Source organism: Oxyura jamaicensis, chromosome 12 (assembly GCF_011077185.1).
Source record: "Oxyura jamaicensis isolate SHBP4307 breed ruddy duck chromosome 12, BPBGC_Ojam_1.0, whole genome shotgun sequence".
Lineage (NCBI taxonomy): Eukaryota > Metazoa > Chordata > Aves > Anseriformes > Anatidae > Oxyura > Oxyura jamaicensis.
Window position 1 is genome coordinate 13,300,450 of NC_048904.1, and position 25,927 is coordinate 13,326,376.

At 40.2% G+C, this 25,927-nt stretch overlaps 1 protein-coding gene across 2 annotated transcripts in view; it reads right to left on the reverse strand.

Annotated features, from left to right (window-relative positions):
* Positions 1-25,927, reverse strand: part of FHIT (fragile histidine triad diadenosine triphosphatase) — a 561,152-nt gene that overhangs the window by 90,672 nt on the left and 444,553 nt on the right. For both annotated transcript variants that reach the window (XM_035337741.1, XM_035337739.1), the window contains exon 6: positions 764-832. In XM_035337741.1, coding sequence (XP_035193632.1) covers positions 764-832 — 69 coding nt within the window. The remainder of the gene's footprint in view (positions 1-763; positions 833-25,927) is intronic.

Genomic DNA, 25,927 nt, shown 5'->3' on the forward strand with positions numbered 1-25,927 from the left:
TTTGAGATAAAGGATCCTACCAAGCCCACTAAGAACAATCCGTAAATCTAACAATAGTGAGATTTTTTTTGTTAACTCATTGTGACAGCTGTCAAGCTGGGGAAAACTTTTTGTTAATGCCAATACAATTGCTCATTGAAACAAGAGCCAGTAATTCTGTCACATTGGAACAGCTTATGTCCCCAGCTCTGCAGTATAATCTGCACACGTACATATACTGCATCTATATAGTTGCTCTTTAATTTTTATCTTTGGGGCTACGAAGCCATTTGTCCAGAGCCTGAGCAGAGTTCTGCAGAAAGCAAGCCAGAAGGCAATTTATGATGAAGTTGTACTGAGCCTCCTGTGCTTTCCCCTGCTGGGAAGGAGAGGTTTGCCACCCCGGGTTGGCAGCTCCCTGCCTGGCAGGTTAACCGTGTGGTTTGGTGAGTGATTATCCCTCGCTTGCCCTTTCCCCCAGCACCCACAGATTAAGAGAGCACAGCCATTGGTAGAGATGCCACCTCACGCTGTGTGCGGTGACAAACTGAAGTACCAAAAACATTGACTGCATCCTCCACTGAGACCCTGTGTGACCACAGCTTGACTCAGAGCTTACAAGGAAATCTCAGTACAGGGCTTGGTGCTTATCACAGGCTTTTTACAACCAATAAAGATGCAGAGATATTATTAAATAATTCCACTCAAGGCAGGTCCTATATCATCAAGGTGATTTTCTAACTGTGAAAACAACTCTGAACAAGAAATGGAGTGCAGCCCTTACCTCCTGGTAGACATCATCATTCCTGCTGAAGTCTCCCGCCCTCCTTGGAAGGACATGGACGTGGACATGCTGGAAATAAGAGCATATATAAATATAAATAATAGCAGTGATTACCAAGATCATGCCTTTCTTTTCTGGATTGTCCATGCCTTTCTTTTCTGGATTGTCTGGATTCTCCACACATACAAGTAACCATGGCTTGGAAAGTGAGGGGCAATGTATTTTGTCACAAATGCTGATGAAATAAGGGGAAAAGGAACAAAAATAAGAAGAAAGTCATTCTGATATGTCCTTTTGATATTCTATTATTACTATCACTATTTTTTTTTTTATGTTAAGAGATTATGGCAGTCTCTTTGTGCCATATAAGAAGGACAATTCAAGATTCTTATGCCTCAAAATCTACTAGGATTTTTTAAAAGAATGCCTGAGAACTCAATCAAACACTCATCTATCTGCTTTTCCGCAGTGAGCTCAGCTACAAAACTGCAAACATTCTTTGATCACATGTATATACACAAAATGCACAGGATTTAGATAGCTTGCACCTGATTCAATTTGACGAGATGGAAATCAGTTGAAATTCATGCACCTTGGTAAAACATGCTTAAAGCATGTCTCAAGTCTATAATGAAAATTAAAAGTAAAAAAAGATTTTCTTATACTAATTGTAAAAAAAATCAAATACACCTACATCATATTAGCTTTGATCCATATAAGCATTTGCTCAGTGAATAAAATGAAATCACAAGGATGTTTCAGTTAGTGAAATATTCTGAATGCCATTTTTTTTCTTAATTTACCCTAGAGAAACCAATTTTGCTTACTCTTATCATTGCCCACAGCTTTCAGTGTTTTCAGCCTAGATATAAGGATGTTTCTTGAGGGTTAAAAAACCATGGTTTTGAGTAATACATCAGTGATAGTGTTCTGATAGTGTATTATACTAATATATCATGGGAGCGATAGTGTTCTTGTGATGTATTAGTGCAATGTATCATCTGAACATCACTGCTTTCATGATGTATTGCTCAAAATCACAAAGCAAGTTTAAAGATGGTCTTCAGTAGTCCTAGGCCTGAAACGTTGCTTTTGGACAAAGACAGACTTCCAAGAAAAATATGAGTGAACATGAAAGTTTGTACCAATACTGAAAAACTTCAGTAGTGCATCCCACCTGTTATTCTCCTTAGATTTAAAGTTTATTCATAAGACTGTAGAATAATCTGTCAGTTTCTTTTTCTTCTGGTACAAGGAGTGATACCTTTGCTACAAATATCAATTTTCAGGAACTTCTCTTGATTATATATATATATATACATATACATATATATATAATATAGCCTAATATATAATATATATGAAGCCGAATGACAGTTGCCAACAACCATATCTCCTCCAAATTCCACTCATTTTAAGAGCAATTTTTACCTTTGTGGCAAAATGTTCCAGGATGCACACAGAAAAAGATCTGTACGCCCAGGACAATTTTGAATATCGGAGAGCACACAAGATGTAGTCCAAAGCTCAGTGCAGAGATGCTGCACTGCAGATGCACAGACCAGCACAGCAGGTAACAAATGAGCCTAATGTGAGCTTCTGCCCAAAATGGGTTCACATGTTCAGCATTGCAAAAGAAGTATTTATGACAGCATATGGGCCACTTGGCATCAGTAGAGACATTCTGAGGGGTTAGTCACCTTTACTATGTGCATTACATTCTTATATCAGGCCATGTAGCAAAATCTGTCATCTGTATCAGAAAACAAATGGGTACTTCCACGTCTGAGGTAACTAGAATCAATTAAAGAGATTTTTTTTTTTTTCTCCAGACATTCCAATTATTATTATTTTTAATTCTGTGCATGGAACATACATAGATACCTGAGCTCTTCCTACTGCTTGTGAAATAAAAAGAAACAGGATCAGAAATTATGGCTCAAGTAGATTCCTTCTCTTCAGTTTTACCAAGAAAGTAGAGGGAAAAAACAAGCACAGAGCAGTGGTTACCATGTGGGAGAGAAACCAAAGAAGGGGATTTTACATTTTATGGTCTTCCCAACGTAGGGTGCTGGTATTTTGATTCATTGAGAATTCTTCAATTGATCATTTTTGCTATTTAGCGTTATTTGTTATTGCTAAAGCCTCAATCCATCAAGGCACTTAAGCACCAGCTTAATTTCTAACCTGTGAATTGGTACAGTGGGAGTATTTGCATCACAGGCATAACGTATATATCTCCGTGTTTTGCATCCACTGCTGGACGCAGGAAGATCTCCCCACCTGGGGGTGGAGGAAGTTCAAGTTACCAATAAATTAAAGTTGTTTCCTTTCATTTTCTTTTCCAGACAAAACAAAAACCTGAATGTCCAAAAAGCCATTTGCAGTTGACTGAAATGTGTCAGTAAATGCAAACAAAACATTTGGCTGCATTTTGTTTTAAACCAAACAAACAGATTTAGGCAAACCTTCTCTCAAAACATTGTTTGGAAAGGAGAAATCCAAACATTGTGTATACAACATGTCAAAATAAAGCGTTTCAACTCTTTCCAGTTCTTGTGGGTACCCTCATGTCTGGGTGGGTAGCAGACAGCACCGTTGAATTCCAGGCAGGCTGTATTCAATCACTGCTGATTATATTTCATTTTTCTCCTAAAAATTACTTTCCCCTCGTTTTGCATTATTTTGATTAATAAGCAAGAAAATACAACAAGCGAGACATTTACATTAATGGACCAATCAATATTATCTGCATCAGGGTATAAAAAATGCAGACACACGCTTGCATTGCCTAGTGTGTTAGCTACCATTCCTTCTTCTTGTCAGACACTGATGGAGAAAGCTGCGTGTGGTCACAGGCGTGCTGGGTCCGTCACCACAGGGACACGGCAATATGTACCCAGCCTGGGGGACATCATGTGGTCAAAGATGCTTGAGCCCCACCAGTTGCTTCTGATATCTGGAAGGAGGATATAGGAGCTGCGAGGAAAAATGTTTGCATAGCCACAAAGAAGCAGGACCGAATATTATGGGGCTTCAAAATTAAAATTTTTAGACTGACAGTTTTCTAGGGTGAGGACTTATAGCTTCCTCTGTTTTCACAGCAGCTACCATGTTACAAATGAAATCTCTGTTTGAGAAAATTCTAAAAATGAGATTTACCGACCGACACAAAAGCACCCTTAAAAGAAGTATTTTCAAGATCTTTAAACCCAGAGCGGACAGAGAATTAGAAAAGTACTGTGAGGAGACAAATCTGTATTACCAAGAGGAGTTCATGAGCCAAAGCCAGCAGGAGCCACCTCTGACCTCCCCCTGCAGCGTGGGGACCCTCCGCTCGAGCCCCACGATGTTCTCCGTGTGACTGTGGGAGCCTGGGGCCTGCTTGTCCCATCACTGCTGAAATCTGGCAGCAGCACAAGCATTCATGGGGTTGTGCATCTAAAAACATTTTCCAATGAGCCAGGATTGCAAAATGCTCACAAAAATCTTGGCCAAAAAACCTGCAGTCTGTTTTGTTGGGGGGGGGGAACAACACATTCAGGTCAGGTGAGTTTTGCTTCAGCACTCAAGGCCATGCAGAAAGCAATGTTCCTAGTTATGGCTGTTTTTATATACTGAATTATGGTCGAATAGCTGATGTGTCACCACCACACTGGATGTAAAGTGAAAATGCCAGGCAAAAAGAGACACTGAAAGAGATTTCCTGGGTAGACCAGAATAGTGAAGATCAGATGACCCTGCCACACAGCACTGGGGAGGACGCGGACGTTGCCTGTAATAATTCATGAACATTATGTTGTGTTCGCTCAGCTGCTGGGCTGGTTAGCGGAGCAACAAAGCTCTGCTTCCAACAGAAATGGAGATAATAGCCTGTACAAGAGCTCCTTGTTTCTCAGCCGGGGTTTATTAGCAATACACGTTGCTATAGGATGAATACATAAAAACTGGCAATGGGTCTCATGCCCCTGAGGACTGGTAAAAAGTTGGTAGAGGAAGGGCTGATCCCCCCCACCTGCAAGGGCAGTACGTGCCTGAGCTGTGCCTTCACACAGCAAAACCAGATGCCTTTCATCAGCCTAATCCTTTCCCTTGTTGCTTTCCTTGTTAATACAAAGCTTTCACACGTGAGTTCCCACAATCTCATGGTGCAGCAAGATCAGGTAGGGGAGCGATGTGGGCAGAGAGGGAGATCAGGGAGAGGAAGAACAAGCCCTGATGCCCCTGCCACTGCTGCTCTCAGGCACAAGGAAGAACAGAAGGACAGTGGGGGCTGCAAACTGCAAGACGTGCTGGCCAGGAGACCCCCATCAGCTAGTTCACTGGGAAAAAGGATGGAGGTTTGCAGATAACACCTTGCCAGCTGCCGAAAGTCTCCTGTCCATTACAGAGGCATGGGATTCATACAGGAGCCTGTGATAATGCTTCTTCTAAAGTACCAGATTAACTGTAGAAATTCCAGACTAATAACCATTCTCCAAGTAAGACTGTCAGCGGGTGATAAAGAAAATCAACCATAATACTGAGATAGCCACATGAAAAATAGGGCAATTTTGTCCTCTCTGTAAACTGGGCTTCCATGGAGCCCTTGTTTGCTATTCTTGATTAACTGCTCAATTATCCCTGTTACAAAATTATTCCGCAGAAAGCCCTGCCTGTATATCCATAGCTCATTAACAGAAAGCACTCCCTCTGCTGTCCCCGAAAATATATCGCATTACCCAGATGCTAGCAGAGTCGGTACAATTGTTTTCTAGGCATTGCAAGCCAATTTCTAGGGCCCTTGACTTGCAGGCCGGGGCAAGGATATTCTCATGGGAAAGAAATTTCTGTTCAGTGATTATTTATGAGTTCTTGACATTTTTCCTAGTCCTGAATTAGATTGGGATGGAGAAACACATTAAAAAAAAAAAAAAAAAAAAGTCCTATCCAACATTAAAAAAATAGTAGTTTGGGTCAATTAAAATATTCTTTTTTCCCAGCCTTAAAAAATATTGCCAGTATTACTTTTTCTACTTATCCAGCTGTTATAAATTACACAAGAAAGACAACTTTGAAAGACCCAAATTTTATAAAAATTAAAACAAGACAGGAATCTACTTGAAATGCTTCCTTTCCTAGAAGAACACCCATTTTCTAGGAATGAGCATTTTCCTTTCCAGCATCACTAAAACCTCACGCACTCAGCTGCACACAAGATGCAGACACTTGGTGTCTTTTCCCCAGATGGCAGCTAAAGCATTTTGGTGGTAAGGACTGCTCCAAACCCAAGATGACTGCACTGACTCATGCACTCTCGTGACACTTTTTCTAGTTTATTAAAGCAGGGAAACAAATCCTGCTTGACTACCAGCACGAGAAATATATGAATATGATACAGATGGAAAGGGGTGATACAGACAGGAGGACCCGAGATCAGCACATGTGGGGGGACAGAGGGATGCTTTATAAGGGAAGGACAGGGAAATCCACGTCTCTCAGAAAGCCCAGGGTCACAGTGGAGAAAATGGCCAAGGTGCAGGGGGGAATGGACTAGAGGAGACATCAAAGAGATGAGAGTTACCAGTGGAATTTAGATGGTGGTGGAAGTTTTGTGAATCAAAAACATCGTGCATGGAGAAAACAGAAGAAAGAGGGGACAGTCCTGGGAGTGGCCATGCAGGCTGGCCTGATGCTACCAAGTGAGGAGCCTTTCAGGAGCCACGTGTGTACCCCTGCATGGCACTGCACTGTACGTATACCCTGGCAGGGAATAAAGGAAGTTTGCAATGATCCCTAACAATGACTATGCCATAGATTTGCCTCTGGAAGAATGTCAAGATACTTGCTCATTACAGAGAACACACACTTGGGAAAGCAACAAAATGGAGAGAATTTGTGAATATATCAGAAACCCAAACAAGTGAGGGACTTGCAACGGAGTACATCTTCAAACACGTAGACTGAGAAATGTGCTGATTCAGCATCCTCAATAAATAATGTATCTGTCAACTACTATAAAGTTTTGAAGAAATGAGCTGTGAATGAGCTGAGAGAGAGATGTAGTCCTAATGGAAACGTGCAGAATGGTTTTTAAAGCCACTTGAGATCTGAGGTTATAACTTCCCCAGCTGAAGGCAACTTTAGCATTTACATGAGAACTGCCAGCCTCTCCCTCCAGCCCCAAGCCCAAGAAAATTGGCACAATAATGAGGATAATTAGCCTTTTCATTGGAAGTGGTGATCTAAATGTGATTTAGATGACATCTCCTATAAGATCTCCTGAAAGGCTGTAAATAATGAAATGGAAATAAGTATGGGATGATGCTTCTGGACTGATATTTCCTGGCAGCCCCTGCAGAAAACATCACTTCCATTTTCTGGATGGGAAGGCTGAGGCACGTACCAGCGAAGGTGACACAGGCTTAGGGACAGCTGATGAGCACCTGCCTCACAGTCCTGGTCCTTCATCTTCCTTCAGGGTCACTTTGCCCAGGTGTTTTTTTCTGCAAATTTGGTGTTCTTGAGATGCAAATGAAATAGCAATTGCATTTCCCCTCACCTCTGATATTTAGTTAAGTCTTGATAAATGCATATTGTTTTAACACTTGTGATACATATAATTAGGGTTTTTTATGTTTCAATAAAATGGTCTATAATAAACATTTACTGCTCTGTGAATAAACATTTAAATGAAGCTCCTAATGGGGGTTACATGTTTTGAAGCAGTTCATGGCTTTGCTGAAGTCTCTCCCTATACTTAATGAGAGTCATTTCCATAATCTGTGCATTATTGCTTAAGCCTCCCTTTAGGAATATTTTACAAAGTAAAATTCTGTGAAATATTATCATCCAAAAGAGAAAATGTTAAGAGGATTATCAAATTGTCCCGTTAAAGGAACAGCACAAGCTTTCATTTTCCCCCTGAGATGCTAACATTGTAATCACATAGAACGTACTTACTAATTATCACACCGGTCCACTGCACTATTACCGTGTTTTTCCCTTGGAGACCCAGTCTAAATGAAAAGGATGGGAGACTCCTGAAAGCTCTGATATGAAGGGTAATATAACGCTAATTTTTCTCAAATTAATAATAGCGAGGGTCAGAATGCCCCAGCCAGATCTTGTAGATGTCAAGAAAGATCCACCCCCTCGGAGGGGGCAGAGTACTGCACACAGCTGTGCATGCAGCTCTGTACAGTTTGCCCCAAAATGTCAGTCCTACAGCCACATGATTAACACCCAGGGCCTCCTCCCACTTTTGCGGAAACTTCCACCCATTTTCTCACTGACTCCAGTAACTGCAGGACTCGGTGCCCCAGGTGAGATATAAACTACACCGAGGTCTAGGGAAATATTATTGTTGGAATACAGAGGGTTTTCAATTCTCCAGAGTATCTGCAATGACACAAACACCTGTAAGATATTTCTTCCACGCGTCTGAGTACATTTGAGGAGACCATAAAACTGAAATATATCTTCTCTCCACTAGCAGGGAATAAGAGCATTACGGCAGTAATGGCCCGCTCCCCCACGAACGCAGGGGGTAGGGGAGATGGAGGAACATGAGAGCAGATAAATCAGGAATGGATGTGGCAGGGGAAAACAGGCGAAGACAAGCCTTACGTATCAGTTACTCTTATTCTGAGTGGGAATTCATTATCTCTAATTTGTGTGGTAATTGCTTTTTTAGACAACTGTTGCAACAACCTTCGGGGACAAGGTTCCCGCAGAATTAACATACTGTCCCTGTCTCCTCTTCCAGTAGCTAAAGATGGAAGAGAGGTGCTACTGCAAGGAGAAAGAGGAGGTTTCCAACGACAGTAACGAGACTGAGCCCCATAACATTTTCCAGAGGATGAAATGCATTCAGGCCACGGTACTTTCCATCGCAGTATCTATCAGTGCTCGGGGAGATTTCCAAAGCTCTGTGTCACTACTGAGGCATTTTATATCCTTAAGGATACATTTCCCAAGAGTTAGTATATACCTTCGTGCTTGCATATAGCACTCACTAGACTGTATTTAGTTATTTATAATATTAAAATTATACATAGCAGCTATGTGTTCCAAAACATGGGCTGTTTTCCTATTTTATTGCCGAATGTGCACATTCATCTCTAAGGTTTAGCTGCTTCAGTTAAACCTTTTAAATGTAAATTATTTTATGTTATAAAAAGCTGATTGTGGGAGTTTTAGTATTTCAAAGATGGTAATTTATGTGACTGGAACAAAATAAAACATTCAACAGAAACAGAATTTTACTTGATCAGAAACACTTTTATGTTTCAGTATAGCTTTCTTTTCATATTTTCCTCCTGCAGCAGTGTCCTCTGTCTTTCAATTAGTTTAAAACAGAAGATCTTAGATAAGCCCATAATTTAATGCTATTTGCATATGTGTCATCCCACAACTTCATCACCCCACATTTAATATATTTTTAAGTTGTCGTGAACCAAAGCCTGAAATCCCTAATGCAGATTCTTAGCTGTTCACCCCTCAACAGTCCACCCACCAAAGTCTCTGGGATGGCAGGAGAAGCAGGACCAGTCTCCAAATGACCCACAAAGCAAGTCTCACCCCTTGTAACCTCAAAAACTGGTGACAGCATATCCAATGAGGGAGCAGAATATTCAAGAAAGCAGATTTTGGGGATGGACTAAATGATCCCTGGACAATTCCGTTTTTTTGTTGATCTACTTCCTCTCAGGACTGTTCTTAAATTTGGGATGTAAAATGGCTTTGTGGAAGGTAAATGGCCTCTTTGAAAAATCAGACTTCATAGGTCACCTACTCCATCACCCAAAGGCAACTGAAATCCCTGTAAGACTCCTTGGTCTCAGAAGCTATTGGATCAACCCATGCAGAGTAACACAGTATCAGCATCAACGCAAGTCTTGTTAAATATTTTGACAACAACCCATGCAAACTAATATACAGTGCAAAAGTACTTTCATTCTTGATTTCCCAGGCAACTATGTCGTTTCTTGCCACCTTTTTAAACATGCAGCCCTGCTCCATTTCTCCTTTTCTGCTCACGCCGGTGATGACACTGCTACTTAGCTTAAGGCTAAGTCCTTCATCATTTGAAGAAATCTGGCAAACAGACATGCTAGAAATGGCAAAGGACATACAATGCTATGTTACCAAGCTTCAAAATGAAATAAAGTACATTCCACTGTTTTTATTAGGGCGTATTATTTTGAAATTAGATTAGAAAAGGTGTTAAGGTGTTAGTGCCCATCTCAAACTTTTTTTTTTTTTTTTTCCTTTTTAAAATACTTCTGTAAGCCCTTGCATGGCATGCAGCATCTGCACATCTCCCTCCTAACTCTAGTGAATGGCAACAAGGGCAACACTGATAAACACACAGAAATGCATCTTCCATTGACTGTTTGCTAAAACAAGAACTGAAGCATTTTAACTTACCAATTTAATTACAGAAATGTATATTGATTCAATCTTTCTTCACGTTCAGGAGCTGGCTAGAGAGAACGGTGAGCTGTTCTGCTTAATACACTTTCACCTTGATAAGCATGAATAACCCTCTTTGGAAAAGTTCTTTCAAAACTGTTTAAATCCACAAATTCCTTTCAAGCAGGAAACTTTGGTGGATTTATAATACATACTGGCAGTTGCCAGGAACCCAGCTGAAACCACCAGACTTGCTGTCCTGGAGACCTTTCAACAGACAGTTTGTCCAAATGGACTTTGACTGTGTCTATCAGGGCCATATGGGCAGAAGGGTAGCAGAGGTGAACAGTCTGTGATTACGTCCCTAAGTCATTTAACCTTCAGAATTACAATTCCGCACACTGTACCACCCAACAGGAGGCTGTACAAGCAGGTGAAAAGATAGATGTCTATTCTTAATGACTGTTTAGGAGACTGCTGAGCTCTGGTCTGTGCCCATGTTGGTTCAGTTCATTAATGTAATTAACCAACAATCAATCTTTTTAAATTAGTTACACAAAAACAGTTACTGCCAGATCAACTGACATGAAAGTTAGGTCACGCTCCATTTCTGCACGATTTAACATCCACACTGGAACAGAATACAGGGAATGGAAGCATCAGAAACTGGAGCCAAATTCATTTGAAGCCCTACAACTTAATTAAAGTGTGCAAAATCTGTGCAGCTGGCTTGGTCTTATTTGCATGGCCTTTCGTGTTTGCAGCTGAACACCTTGGCAATAGAAAAAGTGCTCAGAAAACAAAAGAAATTAAAAAAAATGATGTGCTTGCAAGGCACAGTAGTGAAGGAATGTAAATAATTTTTAACAGTGTAACTTTATGCGGGGCTTGAAATTGGACCTTAACAGCAACTTTCACAGTTCACCGGTGGCTCTAGTCACACAAAAAAATTTAGATGGCATATGAAAGCAGGAGGAGCTGAAGCTGCTGTTGGTGCATGTTCCCTTTCTCTGGGCTAAGAAAAGACCAGCACAGCAACCTCAGTTTTCACCAACCATAAAGGTTACCTGCAAAGGGTTAAAGCAGCTTCATCATCAGCCTCCAAGGGCTGACCTGCTGTCCCAGGATCAGAGCTGAAAGCAGCTCTTAACAGGCTCACAGCTGCCTCCCTCCCCCCCCTTCCTCTGGGGACTGGGAAAAGGATTTGGTTGGCCTAAACCTGCTGGAATATGTCCTCTAGAAGTGCTGGTCGAGGGCTTGCTAAGGTGACTGAATCCTTGCTGCTTTCCAGCCCTGCGCCGGAGGGATGGGGCACAAACAGCAGCCCTACTGGCTGGTTTGGGCCACCCACACCTCATATCACACAGCCGTGCCCTGTGTGAGCTGATCTGAGAGCTGGCCCCAGGGCAAGAGGCTCAGTGACCTCTGGGTTGTTCCTTGAGTCCCTCTGTGAGCTCAAGCATGGCTGCAAGCAGAAGCCTGAGTCCCTGCACTGCCAGTGGGTCAACGCGCGGCTCTGCCTGGAGGGTGTGGAGCATCTGCGAGCTCGGTGTGGGTGTGCTGTCAGCCTGGCTTGAGACTAATAGACAATTTCCTTCTCAACCCTCTGAGCCGAACCTGAATTAAACTGCTTTCAATTCCCCCAAAAGGACAGGTTTGCAACTTTGCCTCGTGCTTGTCCATTAAGGCAGCATCTGGCTTCTTTTAATCCCTTGCACCGACTGAGCTCTCCAATTGCTTCCACTGGGCCTAATGCAGACAGTGTTGCTGAATGACTGCCATGAAAGCGGGTTTGTTCTCCTCAAACCACCACAAAAGGGATGGGCAAGGGCCTCCCTGTGATGTGGTGCTGCAGGGGAGTAGGGCAACGTCCAGGCTGTGAGTCTGCAGGTGGCTGAGCACATCCCATAAAGTGCTAAGCCCCTTCCCTCCCGGTCAGCAGAACGGGCGTTTCATGGTGCAGGATCAGACCCTCAAGTCAGAGCTACAGATTCCCCTTAGGGAAGGGTAATTGAAACGCTTACCTGGGTTTTCAGTTTTGTGAAGCCAGGCAATCAGGTTGCATTTCGACAGGGTGCAACAGAAAGGAGGAGTGGGAAATGAGGCAGATGGGAAGGAGACGGAGGATGCCTGCTTAAGCTTCTTTTTGTAAACTGCGTGACTGGAGGGAGGAAAGAAAAAAAAGAAAAAAAGAAAAAAAAAAAAAAACTTTTCCAGGAGACTGAGGAGGAATGTGCAACGCTCCCCACCCTCTGCAGCACTGCTGCCAGAGCAGGTGCCTCTGGAAACGAGACTGAAGCAGACATAAGTGAATTTAAAACTAATAATAGCAAGGAACTTTAATGAAACTCTCTCTGACTAGTTAAAGCAGCCTTTCACATATAGGATTTTTTGAGCTTTCATAACTCTGTGCTCAAAAAGCATCCTAAAAAGTTACAGGCAGCAGATTATCACTCTGCCTCTCTCTGAACATTCGTGCCTCTCCTGCAGCATACGTGTAACAGTAAGATGCAAGGAGCCCACCTTGGGAAATTGCTTATTCATTACCACAGTGATCTGCCTATTTTCTTGCTATCTGCAATTCTGTGTCACTGCTGTACGATATACATGCTGCTAATTGCCAATGGGCTGCTTCGTTAGCTGGAGGACCGAGTTACGGGAGCTGGAAGAGCAGAGCCCAGGGGAAGCTCTCAGGCTGGTTTGGATCTGCCTCACTCCACGAGCTAAGCAGGGAGCCTGAGCCATTCGTGGGTTTAGTATCCAACACTGCTGCCAGAGTCAAGAGCAGGCTGCAATGCACAAGGAATACAAAACAGAGACCTAGAGGGCAGGAAAAACTTTCATAAATTCAGCTCATCTACCAACATCGAAGGAATTGCTAATCAGAGAAAGAAAGCTACGGAAGTGTTAATATTAATTCTACTTTGCTACAAGCCACGTGGCTAACACCCTGACACCTTGCCATTTACTGAGGGAGAGCTATTTATTTATGTAACCTATAGCTCACATTTAAATAATTAGTCTGCCTGATAAATTTTAGAACTTGCAGTCTGGGTGCCATGTTTGTGTAAGCACAGCATATTTAATGCAGGTAGAATTGCTTAACATCTCCAGCATCATATTAAAGAGTTTCAAGTAATTAGCAGAGTTAGCCACTCCAACTTTAGGCCAGTTACACATTTTTAAAAAAATGTGTTAGTTGTACATAATGAAATGTGTGCTCCAGAAATGTTGCCTGCACTCCTAACAAGGGATGTTCAGTTGCTGTATGGGAATGAGCAAATGAAGTCAGATAAAAGAGGACTTGGTCCAAACTTTCCCCTTTCCATGATCTCCAAGAATCTGAGCCCTCCTCAGATCAGTCTGTCATCTTTGGTTTGCTTTCAGCCCACCAGGGATAAAGGATTGAATTTAAGAAGGGGTTAACTACTCGTGACTCTCTTTAGAGTCAGAAACTCAGTGCTTCCTTGTAGCCAGATGCTAGAATAACACCTGCAAGACTGTGGATTGGAGCTGAGCAGCTTTTACACCACAATGTTTGTGCTTTAGGCCATGTTTCTAGAAAGTAGAGTAACACTCCTGGGATGCTATTCTGGATGCAGAAGTTTTGACTCGTCTATTAGCAGGAGCTGCATAGGGATACAGTAAATGAGCTCCTCAGAAGAGTGATCTTCACTTCCAGGAGAAGCATCAGGGATGTGCTTGATCTTTTTTGCTATTATTTTGACATAGTCAAGTGAGCTGAAACCCACTTCTGTGAATCAGATCATGGCAGTCTCCTGGCATCTCAGCAGAATCAGAATGCAATAAATACAACACCTTGTAGTTCAGGCTGTAAACGTAAAATAAACCTGAATTTTAGCTTAAAATTTGAATCAGTTGAGGAACCTAAGGTGAAAGCCATAATCATAGAAAGTGGAGGCTGCTGACATTCCTACTACATGAGAATTTGCAAAGTGATGCGAACCAAACTAGCTTGTATCTTAGATCCTTTGGGTGTGCACAGTGACAATTAGAAAGCAAGAAGATATTCTGAAAATCCAAGTACAAATTAAGATATTAGAAATGCTTACTTAAGAGCTTTACTTTTCACCTGAAAAAAAAAAAAAAAAAAAAAAAAACCTTTAGCCACCTTATCTGAAAAGAAGTTCAAAATAACAAAATAAGATTGTTTACTTACTTATTTGGTAACTGTTGCTCTCAGGCCAGATCTATAAATACCTAGATTTAAAGCCAAATTTCTGAAGTCATTCTGCAACCAGCAGCAACTGTGACATTGACACTTCTTGTCAGATTTTCAAAGCACTTCAACATTCAGTACACTTCAGAAAATTTAGCCACCTACATTATTGCCAATCAGGTTTGAAAACTATGTTTCATCTGTGTTAAGCTCTCATGAAAACTTCTACCAACATGTCTTTTCCAAATAATGCTTAGGCACTTCAGAAGCTATTCTAAGTTTAAGTATTTTGTAGACATGTCAAGGTCCTTTGCGCAGGGAATGATTTTCTTCAATCCATACAAAACTGAGATCAATCCTACCATGCCTGTTTATCACAAAATCTTGTATCATCACATGGCATTCATCCTAGAAAAGCAAAACAAAGCCAAACTTAAGCTTAAAAATAGCATTATGCAGACTCCTGCTTTGGTAACTTAGCTGCTAGGCGTGTTTACCTCAATTTTTTACCAAACTCAGTCAAGCAAATAAACACCCTCTTGTTACTGCAAGAGAGAAGAAGAAGAAGAGACCAATATATATCAAAAGAATCTTGATATCTCTTGTCAAATAAGTTCTTACCAGGTGAGGTTTTAATGATAGGAATATATTCTCCAAGGAGAACTGCCATAGCAACCATGTATATTGGCAGGAGGTGTCGGGGAGGAGCGCCGCATGATACTGTAAGGGACTTGAAAGAAATATACTGGCACAAGAAGAACATATGTAGAAGAAGAAAGGGATGAAACACTCCATATTCTCATGCTTGAGAAAGGAAGCAGCTCATATTCAGAAGTCCATGGAAAGAAGACGGCTGTTCTTTGTTGAAACAGCACACAAACCTGGAATAAAGAGCCACTCTTGCTCCACAAAGAAAACACACAGCAGCAAACTGAGTCACACCCAAATCCTCAGCTGAACAGGCATGTAAAATAGAGATTTTACATGCCTGTAGTCAGATAAAAGAGGACTTGGATAGTTTTCCACAAGAGGACGAGGAGAGTTTTCCACAAATTTTCTCAACAACTTGAAAATATTTTAAAGAAATTTTCTCCCTTCTGCTGTTGCTGTGAAGAAACAAACTCTCTCCATTTCCTACTTCTCCAAGGACAAAACCTGACCCCTGCCCTCTCCACAAAAGAGGTGGAGAGGTACACCGAGGAGACAAATATCAACTTTGCTTCTTTAGAGAGGTTGTAAACCCAAACAGAGGAAGAAGCACTCTCCTGCTGAGGAAGGAAGACATTGGGATTGGGATGATGTTGGTACTGAAGTAGGGTGAGCTTAGGCTGAAACCATCCAACCAGTGGCAGTGCAACTATGTGATGTCTATCCATATGGTGCATTTCAATGCCATGAATGATTCCTCATGTTGAATAAAAGCCAGAATGAATATAACAGAATAGATTGGGAAATCACCCTTTGTAATCTGCTGCTCACAAAAACCAGGCACCCAAAGGGATATTCCAAAGCAGCTTCTGAAGCTGTGCTTGACAAAACCTGTGCATTTCTGAAATGCTAATCAGGTCTGAATTAGCTGATCAGGGAAATGACAAGTAAGTTTAGGACAGGAGGCCGGCAGCAGATTACAGTCTGAAGAGATTTAAAAGGACTTATTAAGGGTGCAGCTAGACATCTTAGGGTGCAGCTAGAATGAAGCGATCTCCTTGCATTGTCTGGGGGTTTGATTTTTTTTTTTTTTTTTTTTTTTTGCATTTTTATATTTAATAGTTTTCTGCATTTCCAGTTCTGACTATGAATTTTCTATAAGGACCTTCAGGAAACAGAGCAGACTTCCAGCATTCACAATCAGGAAAAGTAGAAGATCATGGCAATGGAAAGGCTGTTTAGTCCCTGAGTTGTTACATTATTTCAGAATCTTTTCATTTATGAATACAAATCTCTATAAATTCCCCTTGCTCTTGGATTTACTTATTTGGGCAGTCGTTTCAGTAAACAACTAAGTCTGCACAAACCACTGTTGCTTATTTGTCTATGCTCATTCTGCTACCTCACTTTGTCAGAAAATCAGTCAAAGAAATCAATTCATTCCACGTGTTTGGGCAGTTAAAAGAAGCTGCCCAAATTACATAATCCACGCATAATTCCACATCTCCTTCAAAAGTATGGATTCTCAGAATTGACAAGCAGGGTAATAGCTTTCATAAAGTGTCCAACAATATATCAAGTTTTCTTAGATTCCTATCCTACTCCTGTTGCTTTAAAAACAAACAAACCAACAACACTTTAATTTGTAAGAGTGACTCTTCAAAGCCATTCAAAAGTGATATTTCTCACCAGGTGTTTTATTTTACTTTGACTATATTTTTTTCAGTGCCAATTGCTTCATAAAACTTCTTCTGCAGAAAAAGATGTAATGCCTGGATGAAGCAAATCTGACCTTAGGAGGCAATGCAAACCAGGGGGACTGCTTGCATACCCTTGTCCCTTTGGGTCCCTTTGAGAGTCGAACTGCAAAGATTTCAAAGTAGATTTATTTTTTATTACCATCCTGACCAGAGAACATGCTTTGGCCAAGGTCAGAAAACATAGCTTGGAGTGACAGTGACTAAAAAGTAGGCCCCAGGCTCACCCAGACAATGGAAGACTAGCATTTGACTATTTTAAGTTAATTTAAACCTTTCAAAGTAATTTTTTCAGTGCCTACTTTCACTTTAGACTGCTAAACCTAACAGGTGCTTTCAGCACAAGGGTTGGGAAGGATTCATTTGTCAGGGAACAGCTCGTTGGGGTCAAGAGGACATTGTAACATGGAGATCTAAACACAGACTTCAGCCCTATCCTGGTAGGAAAACAAAACTGAAGAACCAAATCATCCAGAGTAAAACTGCAGGACTCCATGATTAAACTGGACTTGCACAAACAAGGTACCTGCATCTAAATTTAGCTACCTAAATGATTGATTTGATCTTCAGTGGTGATGAATTCCTGCAGCTCCTGTCGACTTCAGGTGCCCAAATTTGAAACATTTGGCCTTTAGTCTCCAAACTCAGGCTAATTGAAGGATTTCACATTTCAAAGCTAAGGGGTTATCCAATCCAAAGTGCCATAAAACTGCAATTCCTAGGGATGAGAGATATGACACACAAGTAACTCCAGAGGCAAAGCAGGAGAAGAAAGATGATTGCATACACTTGAAAGACAGGCTAATGGGTTCTTAAATGACATACATAATTTAATCCCAAGATTTCTCTAATACAATGCTCAAGTTTTCCCTTCCTCAGTCATTACATAGCGTCACAGTATACTAGGAAATTTTAACTGTACTCCTGCTGGCCTTTGAAATACAGAAAAAAAAATGCATGGCTTGATAGATTAAATTAACCAACAACAGTCTTTTATCACAGCTAAGCAGGGAAATAAAGCAGAGGAACTTTGCCCTCCCAAAGAGTACAACATTTTTACAGATACCCAAGGTCCATCAACCTCTTGAAAAGAGCTTGCAAAAGAGCCAGGGGGTGCAACAGGCACAGAGACACCTTGCAGAGAGCCCTCTGGGGAAGGGATACTGGTGCTGATGGTCCTACAGAGTATTAAGTCCTCAAGGTGCTCATGCAAGTGATGAACAACTTTTCAAGAAAGCCCTGTAGGCCATTTAGCACCCAGTTCAACAGCTATAGCACAGGCTGTGGGTTTTTTGTAACAGGGCTCTTCCTAGGAGCCTCTGCCTACCAGAATTCCCACAGGCTTTTGCACCAGCTTTACCTTGGAGGATAAAAGTTTCATTGGTCTATTTGATGATAAGCAACACAGTATAGACACTTAATTACAGATTAAAATATATAGTCAAAAGCAAGAATAGTGAAAAAAAATGTTTTAAGGGAAGTGATAATACGCAAAGCTCAAGGGAGAATTCTAGAAGACTGAGGTTAAGTGAGGCTTCCTGATATATGGTCCCTGCTCTATCTGGTTGAGAACGCAGAGTAAATTACGTATAAGACTGTTAGACAAAAAATGATTAAGGATAAACCCATGGATAAGGTAATCAAACACCACCTTACAGAACTGAGCCTACCCTTTTTTCTGCCACAGTTCTGTACTGCCAGGAAAGTCACCTCAGCCAGAAGATCTCACAGCTGGTCATTTTCTGGGCATCCATATGAAACATGCTGGCCTGGTCTGCAGAAATCTTGAGCAATGACAAGTATAACTGTACTCCCTAAGAGCCATGAGCTGAAGCTGTCATTTAACTTTTTAAGTACACACACACACACAAAATAATAAATCAAGTTCTAAAGCTAGAGTCGTCACCCAAGAGAATGAGCATTGCTTAAAATATGTGTATTAATGCTTCAGAGACTTTCAGGTACTCTGCAGAGAGGAAAGCTTAGAAGACATTAATAACCTTGTATTCAGGGCAGGGTTTGGATGGCATCTAAGCACTGAAATTGCACACTGAATGATACAGATAAAAATAAACAATTGATCTGCCCACCCTGTGCACAGAATAAAGTAGCAGCTTGTGTTCAAGTCTGTAAGATTGTATCACATCTACATCAAAGCTGTATAGGCAGTCTTAATTCTGCTTTTTCCTAACCCTTCAGAGTTTAATTTTATATCCTAAACTTTCCTTAAGCATAGAACTTTTTGTGCATCAGTAATAGTTTACCCATCTCTGACACAGTAAATTATAACGAAATGTTCCCATGAATTATAACACAGCATTCAATTTAATTGCTATATTCATTAAATAAGAACATTGGAAAATTTTGTAAAATTAGAAATTTTAAGGTGCTATCAAGTAACATTAAACTAATGAGATAAGATTTAACTGAATACGTAACTTGTACAAATAAGATTTTATGCTGTGCTAGATTCTAGCTCAATTTTAATTTGATTTAGGACATCAACATCAAACTCTGAGCTTTCAGATTTGTTTCAGTTAATTTCATGCTAGCTTTAAGAAACTAAGTCTACTAATGATTGCATTGATAGCAATTGCATTGATTTCTTATTACAGGTGAAGTTCTGAGCAACACGACTGCCATTACAATATCACAGAGAAAATAAAAGAGGTGGGCAGGATTTGTTTAGGGGCTGAGGAGATGTTTGTTCATAGAGATGGCACTGGAGAGGAATATGTAGAGAGTATAAGATTAACTTTGTTCAATAGTGGAGATGTTTCTGAGGCATGTAATTGCAATTTTTACCTAAGCACAAAGCTGCTATAGAACGGAGGGCCCTACTGCAACAACAAGAGTCTGGAATGCAGACAAGGTTGTTGCTGGTGCATATTTGCACAAAACAATCTCTGTGTTTCTCACCTGTGTTAAATAGTGCTAATAAATGTTCATGAGGAGAACTCCTTCAACGAGCATTCAGGAAGTGCAGGAGACCTTCACAGTATTCAGAGAGCTGAAGAGGAAACCATCATCAGAAAAACCTGGGCATCTGGTGAAGAGACAGCTCTCTCTCATGCTCAGCCCTGCTTCCCACAATGCAAAAAAGCAACCTGGAAGCTTAATATCAGTGCCAACTACCAGGTTTTCATGTGTTCCTCTGAAAAATGCAAATGTACCTTTGGCCACCACATACTTAACAACTATTATAAGTTATTAGTTTATACAGTGGTTCACAGAAACACTGCAGCTTCCACCCACATCTGTACTACAGATGTCAACTGGGAAAAAAAATAAAAAATAAAGGGGATGCAGGGACCAGTAACAGACTGTCACACAAATAGAACAAATATCTGAAAATGCCCAGAAATGAGAATGCAGAAGTAGGGTGTTTCCATTATCTACTGGCTATTAAAAATCAGCTGCAGACTGTTAAAATTAAACTGAAGTTAAATGGACAGAGTAACGGGATAACATCTGATCGTGTGAGCAGCAGGAAAATCAGCAGTGTAAGTTGAGCAACCCATTTGTGCAGGCTTCAGAAAAACAGGGGGTCTTTTGGGAAGGGAATTGCAATAGCCCAAGTGTGAAGCAATCTTTAACTGAATTAATTCTGTAGTTGCAGGCAGAGACACTTGACAGAGGACTTCAGAAGCATTAAGCAAATGTTCTCTCTGAGTGTGAAGAATGAAGAAGGCACCAAACACTAGCAAAAAGTCACCACTGAAAATGCTTTTAAGATCTTCACCAGCATGACAGGGACCGAACAGCCTCATAAAGAGAAAGAACCAGACATTTTGGTAGCTGAAAATATAGCTGCATATTTTCATTTCACAATGCCAACATAGATTTTGCAATTCATGTCAGAAAAAGGATGTGGCTTGTAGTAATGCTAAGCAATCCAAAGCAAGATCAAGGACACATTCCTACTAAACCTCACTTTTTTTACACACTCCTTGCAGGCATAGCCTGAAAAACAGCATACATGGTTGGGTCTACTGACTTCATAATTCATTGAATTTTTGAAAAGGTGAGCTTCTTGATTTCAGCAATTCCTGGGCTATTCCAAACTGCTTGAGTTGCATAGTCAGGCCCAGACTTTTTTAAGTTCAGTAGATACACCTGCACTTCTACTTCTCTGTGTTCTCTCCAGTATGCCCAACTATGCCATTATGCATTCTTAAAAAATAAAGAGAACCAAGAAAAAACACTACACTACACTAAAACAAAACAACAACAAAAAACACCACCACCACCACCAACAAAAAATCGACCCCCCACAAAGAAAACCCACCACCAATCATTTTCAATTTTCACGTCTTTCTTTACATATCGTCAAGACATAAAAGTAAAATCTCAACAAATCCAGGAGTGCTAGTTCTGTTTCTTCAATGTTAGGATCCTTGCATTCCTGCCATATTACTGACGGACAAATGGAGGGTATCAAAGGCATATCTGAGTGCTGATTACGGTTGTCTCTCTTACCTAAAACATATAGCAACACAGCTCCACACTAACACTCACTCTTATTATCACGCTCCATAGCCTATAGACCCACCTACAGAAAAAGAACTCTTCAAAAATGGCCCCATTTCAAAGGGGGGGAAATACATTCCCTCCAACCATGAAAGTGACAAAGCAGAGTGCACCATTAGATACTGTTGTATCAGGGCTTTTGATCAGACAGGATAACACTAATGTCTTTTGGTTTTGCAAGTAAAAATCATATACACATTAATATTCTGGAAAAAGTAAACACAAAGGGCCTGTAAAAACATGATCCACCTAAAATCTATCAAGCTATAGTATTTGTGAATATATTTTCCAAGGTTTTTTTTTCATTAAACCTGCATCTTTTGTTGGAAGAAATAATTCCTAATAAACTGGAAACTTTTTGCATTTGCGCATAATTCATCCTTCCACGTGAAGCTCCTCCAGAGAATAGTATGTGCAGAATACAGACAATAAAATTGTTTGGCAATCTGACATGCAGGGGTATCTTATCATAGAAGGGATGTATGTGCTTTTGATAAGAGTATACAGTAGGTCATATTGATATTGAAGGGTTGATAACTCCCACAGTACAGAGCTGTCACTTACGTGCTCCACACAACAGTGACTTGTTTATGTCGGCTCCACAGTGATTTACTTCTGTGAGACAATTCAACAGAGCTAATGGCCAGAGGTTTCTTTTACTATTGGTTACACCAATTTTACTGCTTTAGAAGAAGCTATTAGCTAATGACAAGAATTTCCTTTGTAGTCTTCCCTTCATCTTTGGAAAGAAAATAATAATCGGGTTTTGAGTACTTCAGCATTGTTCAGTTCATTATTTCTGGTTGATTCTACATTTTGCCTAGGTTTCTAAGAAAGCCCAGAACACAAGCTTTAGTTGGCTAAAAAATCAACCATTAAACAACAACAACAACAAAATGTTTATCTTAACTCTTGTACGGAGTTAACATTTATCCTCGTCTGAATTCTGAGTTCTGGATAAGAACGTTATCTTGTTTGCTCGCTACTGCCACGGTTATGTCTGTGCAGGTCATGAAGGGCTGTACTTGCATAATCTCCTTTGAAGTAGCAGGAATTCTTCATCTGTTTTGTGTAATATTAGAATATTACCAACTCAATTTACAGCACTTCTGTTCATTTTTTTTTTTTTAATATATTTCTAACCTCGTTGGGGGCATTTCGTTCTTTCACGAATATCTTTATGGTGGTGTTCTGTCTCATTGACATTCAGTTTAGCCTGCTCTGTCAGTTTATGCATAGGATTAAATTGAACAGAATTGTTTATTTAAAGGAGACCAGCCTGCTCTTCATCCAGGCCACTCTAAAACCGAATAGTACCTCACTCTACAATAGGACAATTCGTAGAATAAAGAAGCACTCAGTGTTACTTAGGTAGAGTAGAATCCAGACCTTTACACTGCAGATTCGTAATGCGGCTATTTATGATCAATCCAAGCAAAATGAAAAGGTAAGTGCTTCATTTTTTACAAAGTAAAAACAGCTTCACCACAATCATGGCTCAAGTAATTTGCTACTTGGTACATTCCATTCAGGTGTAGGGAGAAAGAACACAATCACTCAGTCAAAGGTGGCAGAATTCAGAACACAAAATTCTCTAAAAGTAAAGGAGGAAGATAATTACAATCTTTCCAGTGCAGAACCATTTTAGTGTGTTCAGAACAGCTTTACCTAGTCTCAATCCACATATATTTTCATTTAAATGCAGTCCTTTGCTAATTCTACCACTCTCTAAAGTTTACTGCAGGGAGCATGAAAAAGATGGTCTTTATGAACAGATGGTCTTTTCAAGGAAATGTAGTTACATTTAAATACAGACAAATGTACTGCAAACTAATGGTCCTGTTAGAATGCAAGTTCTGAAAAGTGAAAATATGGGACCACATAATATGCTAGCCCTTAATTATGGACGTTTTTTTTCTCCTTCTGAAGACAAACTAATCGCTAATGATACTTAATTAGCAGTAAACAGGTACCCGCGCACCGTCATTCATGTACAAACAGATGTCTATTGATTGTATTTGACTGAATACGAATGTGAGTAACTGTTGTTCAGGTATTATTAGTATACGATGGGAAACTGCAACACAACAACTGCTACTGACTCTATGACAAGTGAACAAATTCACTCTGTCACTTACGGCTGCACTCTTCCTTTTAAAGGTTTGGCTTACAGCTGAGGACTTGGTAGCAACTTAGCTTCGTCTTTCCAGCACAGTATCCAGTGAACCTAGGTATATATTTGAGTGAAGGTGGAGAGATTTTACCATTCTAGAGTCCAAATGAGCAAGATTATATACATATAGATATATGTACATATTTGTTTTCCACATTTGTGCAGAGATACTGCATTCTTGTGCACACTACCTGGCCCAGATATAATGCTGAGTGCTACAAAGGACCAACTGTGACATAAGAGTTTGTGTTTTTTCCTTTTTCATTCTCTCTTTCTCTCTTCTTCCTCTTCTTCTTTTTATTTATTTATTTATTTATTTATTTTCAAAAGGAGCCTCTCTCTCGTGTTCATCAGGGTTCATTTATCAAGTCTGTCAGACCTAATTCTGTGAAAGGCCACTTCAACTTGAGAAGGACAGATGACTTTCAGATGAGTAGAATATCTGGGGAGTAAACACCATCAGCTGGGTAGCACAATCACACTAGGGCAAAGATACAAAGAAACCTAGAAATTGAGAAGAAATCCTAACCTTTAAACTATATTGCTTTTTTCTGCGTGTGTTTGTTTTCTTTGAAAGGCTCCATGAGCTCACTATGTGAAGTTTAGGGCAATGCCTTTCAATCCTCAGCAGCCAGAATCCACTTTCAAGTCTACAAATACAATAAAATTAAATTATGGAAGATAAAGGCCCTCTGAATTCATATTTCTACTGGCAGTTTCATGTTGGGTATAATGTTTTTTTGAAAAACATTTGAACCGAAGTAGACAAAGTTACAATCTTTCTTTTTTACTCTCTAATGAGAATGGTGAACCTTTCACCTTCCTGAGATAAGCCCTTCGGCCTTCCCTGTGGGTCCGTGGAAAAGAACAAATGCTGTCAGTGCTAACAACAGCCAAGATTATCTCCCTACTGTGTTTGCAATAGGAGCACAGCACAAACAATATATTGCACTTGGCAGTGCTGCCCACTGCAGGGCTCCAATTTCTAGAGATAAAAATCAGCACAGTTTGGAGCTGCAGTACCTCCCCAAGAGCCCCCACTTGCTGGCGGCAACAGCACTGATGCACCAGGGTCTAAGGGCAACAACAGCCCTGATGCGATGAGGTGGGATAGGTAGCAAGAGCTATTCCTACTCCTATGGTTACACAGTTGGGAGGCTCTCAAAGTCAACAAGAGACACAAAGAGAAGGCATTAGTAGAGAAGTCCACACAATGGATCTTACCGACGTATTGTGATCTTTTCTAATTGGTTTTCAAAGTGAAAGAGGCAGTGCATCTGGAAAGGATGATGAGACTTGCAGCGTATAGCACTGGACAAGGACTTCAGGATATCAAGTTGTTTCAAGTTCTGCCTGAGGCTCCATCTTTAAACTTCAGTATGTCACTTCTCTCCCAGTGTCCCTCTCTAAGGCAAGTTAACAATGCCTCCTTTGCCTGCTTGTGCTCAATTCTAACACTTAGTATAGCTATATTTCATCAAAGTTCTTCCCAATACAGGAGTGGAGCACTCAGATAACTGAGGTTGTGTCTGTATAGCACATGCGACTGCCACTGCAATATTAATATAAAATATTAATATAAAAATATGAATACTTTATTTAATAATAAATTGAGTTGTTTTTGAAGATGCTAACAAAAATATTAATAATGATCAGGTTTCCACTTATTACTTTTTCTAGTAATACAAGAGTGAAACATTCGTTTTAAAGTCACTTAATGATGAAGATTGAAAGAAAAAAATCTATGACGAATATATACTGTTAATTTCTTTAGTCAATGAGACAGTGACACATAACATCACAGTTGAGAGAAATCATCTCCCAAAGACAACTATTCTGTCATGGTATCTTGTTTCTCTCCTTCTTTGGAATAAAGAAACTCAGATAACAAACAGCAGTGCTACATTCTCTATGGCCTTTAATTCTGTGCAGACAAGACTGAACTCTATGGCATCATTTAAGGAAATAATCAGCAATGAACTAATTTAGCTTGTACAGTTATTGCTGAAAATTTGATTGTAGAAGACAGCTAAATGGACAAAAGATGATGATAAACACTTGAAGAAATCCTTATAAAAAATGCAACAATATCAATGCTTTGACAGCCGTCCTCTGATGAACTAACTTTCTTAATTTGAAAGTAATCAAGTAGAAAGTTGACAACGTCTTCTGAGTTTTCTTATTTCTAGCTTAAGAAACAGTACAGAACAAATAGGTTAGGGAATATTTAAGAACCTCTAGTAACTTTCCACACGTTTCCCCTCAGACTTGACTTTGATTCACAAATGCCATCATTTGCAATGTTTCTGAAATGTGACATGTTGGAGTCCTGCACAATTTTAGGTTTAGAGATTCAAGACACATTTGTAACTGAATCTGTAGCATAGCCACAGATCAAAGTGATGATTAAAATCTAAGTTCTGGTGGGAGTTCAATCACTTCAAAGGCTGTACATAGCAACATTAACATCCAGCCATGCA